The sequence below is a fragment of the Plasmodium cynomolgi genome, chromosome 11 (genome assembly GCF_000321355.1).
Source record: "Plasmodium cynomolgi strain B DNA, chromosome 11, whole genome shotgun sequence".
Classification (NCBI taxonomy): domain Eukaryota; phylum Apicomplexa; class Aconoidasida; order Haemosporida; family Plasmodiidae; genus Plasmodium; species Plasmodium cynomolgi.
Window position 1 is genome coordinate 1,349,408 of NC_020404.1, and position 3,786 is coordinate 1,353,193.

Genomic DNA, 3,786 nt, shown 5'->3' on the forward strand with positions numbered 1-3,786 from the left:
ATAATTTTTACAACCATACGTTCGTGCGCTGGTCAGTGGCTGGGGAGCGCGCCATGCGAGCAGGCGCACAAGCGCGTGTAGGTACGCAGGGCACATATATACACGGGTAAAAAAAAAGTAAAGCGCTGGATGTAGGGGGAGTGTTTCACGTGGAAAGCCCCCTTTGCAAAATGGAGATTTAAAAAAAAAAGCACGTGGGTGGGGTATGCAGGGGGCACGTTGAATGTTTGCGCTGGCATCCGACTGCTATTTGGTTGCTTGGTTGTTACTTGGTTACTACTTCGCTGCTACTTGGCCGCTACTTGGCCGCTACTTCGTTACTACTTCGTTGCTATTTCGTTACTACTTCGCCGCTACTTCGCTGCTACTTGACCGCTAACCTGCAGCCGCGCGGTCGGCCCCCTCCCGACAACTCTTGGGAATAACTATAAAACTGGCGACAAAACAGATTTTTAAAAAAAAATTTTAAAAAACAAAAAAAAGGCACACACACAGGGGGGGGAGGGGCGCAGCAAACGACGCACACATGGACTCATACAGGCACAGACGCAGACAGGAGAATGAACGAAGGCGCAAATGGAAGACTCACACAAGCATGCAGACACACACACGGGTATAAACAGATACAGATACACACACAGATATATACAGATATACACAAAGATATATACAGATACACACGCAGATATATACAGATACACAGAGGAGGGAGAGGGACAAGGAGATACATATCACACTGATGCACACGGGGCCGGGGGGCGCGCACGGCTACAGGCCATTTTCGCAGTCGTTTATTTGTCTTCTTCCGCGCCGCTGGCTCAGGCCTTGGCCTTGTTGGGTTTCGGGGCTCTCTGTTGGTCGTTCGGCTTGAAGGCCGTCAATTTGTCCTCAATTTCTAAAAAAGAGTTGGGAAAAAAAAGGGGGTAGCCATATAGAGGGGGGGGCAAAACAGTAACTTAATATTATTTGCTGGGCACCGAGGGGGGAGGTGCACCCGTTCGATGTGTGCGGAGGGGGGTTGATCCATGGCGACGCCTCTCTCTCTCTCCCTATATACATATATACATATAGGTACATATGTATCTGTCTATTTATCTCTCTCCGCTTCGCTCCGACAGGCACACGCCGCTGATGCCGCTGATGCCGCTAACACCGCTAACGCTGCTAACACCGCTAACGCCGCTGACCCCGCTTACCCTTAATCTTGCCGGTCAGGTCTGCCCTCCTGTTTTCCACATTCTTGACGCTCTCGTCCCGCTTGGTCTCGTAAAACTCCCGCTTCTCCACCAACTTGGTGATACAGGAATCGACCTCGTCATAGCTGACGGGGGGGCTTATGCCCGCCGTGACGAAGTAGCAAAGGATATTCATATCGAGTTTGAAAATTTTATGCTTGTCCTTCTTTCCTTTGCTTTTCTTTCCTTCGTTCTTCCCTTTACCAGCCGCATCATCACCTGCCTGCTTCTGCTTATCCGCGTCCTGCACATCTCCATTAACCTTCTTTGCAGCAGAGTTGCTTTGCTGCTTCTTTGCCTCATCCAACTTGGTTTCTTCTTGTATTTTCTTAAGATAAACGAGCATATTTTCAATCAAAGCTAGCTCTTCCCTATAAGGCAACAGATCTATATCTTCGAGTTCCTTCTCCAGCGACTGTTTCTCTATTTCGAGATTTTTTCTTTCCCTGTCTTCTTTCATTTTTTGTTGTTTAGCTTGCAGTAGATTAATTTTGTAACTCCTATACTGCTGTCTCTTCTCCTCCATTTCAACTGTTAGATTTCTTCTCTCAATAAAATAGCTATTCATTTTTTTGGAGTAACTATCTCTTAAGTTATTCAGCTCATTTAGTTTACTGTTTTTTTCCTGATAGCTATTTTGCAACTCTTTTAATTTATTTCTTTCGTTCCTTTTTTCATTTCTCAATTTGTTAATTTGTTCGCGTATGGAATCCATACGACTTTTTAATGGGACAATAGTTTCATCATCATACTTACTAGCTTCATTTTCCATTTTACTGTACGAGGAGAGTAATGGCTTGTTCTTGTTCAATGCTTGAATTTGATTAATAAGTAGCTTCTCCTCCTTAATCGAGATAGTTGATGTCATTAACTTATTTTCTATTTCTTTAATTTTCTTTTCTATATCTTCTTCATTAAGGAATCCTATTTGTTTCTTCATATTCTGTGCATTTACCTTCAGCTCTTTCTTATGCTGTTGTTTTTTTTCCATTTCATCTAATATCTTTCTCCTTTCATTTTCAAGTTTGTCTATTTCTTGTTGTACTCCATCGATTCTTGTTACAATGTCCTTCTTCTTTTTGTTGAATTCTTCTTTACCTTTGTTCGCCACTTTTATTTCCTTTTGCAGGTTTTCCTACGGGATGGGCCGGTTCGCACGTTAGCGGTTAGCGTGTTAGCGTCATAGAGGTTGGCCTGATGGCGATCGGCGTGCTGTCCTCTGCGTCCACCGCGATGACCGCGATGACCGCCCTGACCACTCCGATGGAGACTTACTATTTTCTTCTTCACTTGGTCAATCGACTCCGAAATGCTGCCCAACTTCTCATTGTACGCGTCGAAGTCAGGCTTCTCCACCTTTATCTTTTCGGCCTCCGTCATTTTGGCGTTTAAAATGGGAAACGTGAAGGGGGCAAACGGGCAGACAGGCAGACAGGCTGACAGGCAGGCAGACAGACGGACAGGCAGACAGACCGCAGGGGGGAGAGAGGAGTATTCTCACAAATGGGAAATAAAAAAAAAAAAAAAAAAAAAAAGCTAGACAGACAGTATAGCACAGTAGAGTGAAATGAAAAGCCTTCCTTATCTGAGCGAAGCAAAAAGAATGCGCAACCCTTGAATTGAGGCTCTTCTCAATTTGCGCAACCGTTGAATTAAGGCTCTTCTCAATTTGCGCAACGCATCGATGAAAGCGTTTCTTCAATATGAACTAGGTGCGAAAGAGTTCGCTGCGATCAACGCTGGGGGGGGGATGTCGCTCGTAAAGGTGCATCTAGAAAAAGGGGACACACAAAAAATGGGGTGAGTGGACAAAACAAGTATTTCCACTTCTTTAACTGCGACGTCGTTTGATGAGCAGAAACTGAGAGCACTCCTTTTGCGGTAGGCGCAGAGCGAAAAGTGGTAACGGCAGGGTTGAATATACGCGTGTGCACCGGTACAGTGGTGCACCGGTACAATGGTGCACCGATACAGTGGTGCTCTGGTGCGTTATCGCCCTCACGTATGCACTCTCGTTGTACCTATGGGTGGGTGGGAGGCAAAGCTTCTATTTCTACTGCTATTCCTATTGCTCTCGACGTTGCTCTCGACGTTGCTCTCCCTCCTGCTCTTACGCTGCCTTTACTGGACGAAGCGGCACGGGCTCGTAAAACCACTATATATTTTTTCACGCCCCTTTCTATCATCCAAAAGGCATGTAGATGCTCGGGGGAGTGGGGCCTTCTCCGGGATGGATGATCAGTCACATGCGGGCACGTCAATTGCTAAGGCATGTGCTCATACGGATGCTCATAAGGATGCTTATTGGAATGCCCATAGGGATGCTTATAGGAACGCCCATAGGGATGCTCACGTATGCGAATGTACTCCTGTACATGCACGGTCGAGCGTAGTGCTTAGCTGGGTGAGGTGAATGCAAAGTACGAGGTGCTTTGTTTGGGGCAGCCGAGTGGTGGTGGGATGTTCATAAAAAAAACTGCGGCGAATTCGTGGGCGCGCGTGCGATCTCCAGATCACGCGAAGCAGTAAAGCACATAAAAGGGTAGAAGCA

The 3,786-nt window shown here is 46.2% G+C and overlaps 1 protein-coding gene across 1 annotated transcript; it reads right to left on the reverse strand.

The window, feature by feature from the left end:
• Nucleotides 1-818: 818 nt before the first annotated feature.
• On the reverse strand, nt 819-2,615 carry PCYB_113990 (hypothetical protein; the record flags this gene model as incomplete). Its single annotated transcript, XM_004223278.1, has 3 exons — nt 819-895; nt 1,197-2,370; nt 2,511-2,615. The coding sequence occupies 3 exons, from the start codon at nt 2,613-2,615 to the stop codon at nt 819-821; spliced, it is 1,356 nt and encodes a 451-aa protein (XP_004223326.1).
• Between the last annotated feature and the right edge of the window lie 1,171 nt (nt 2,616-3,786).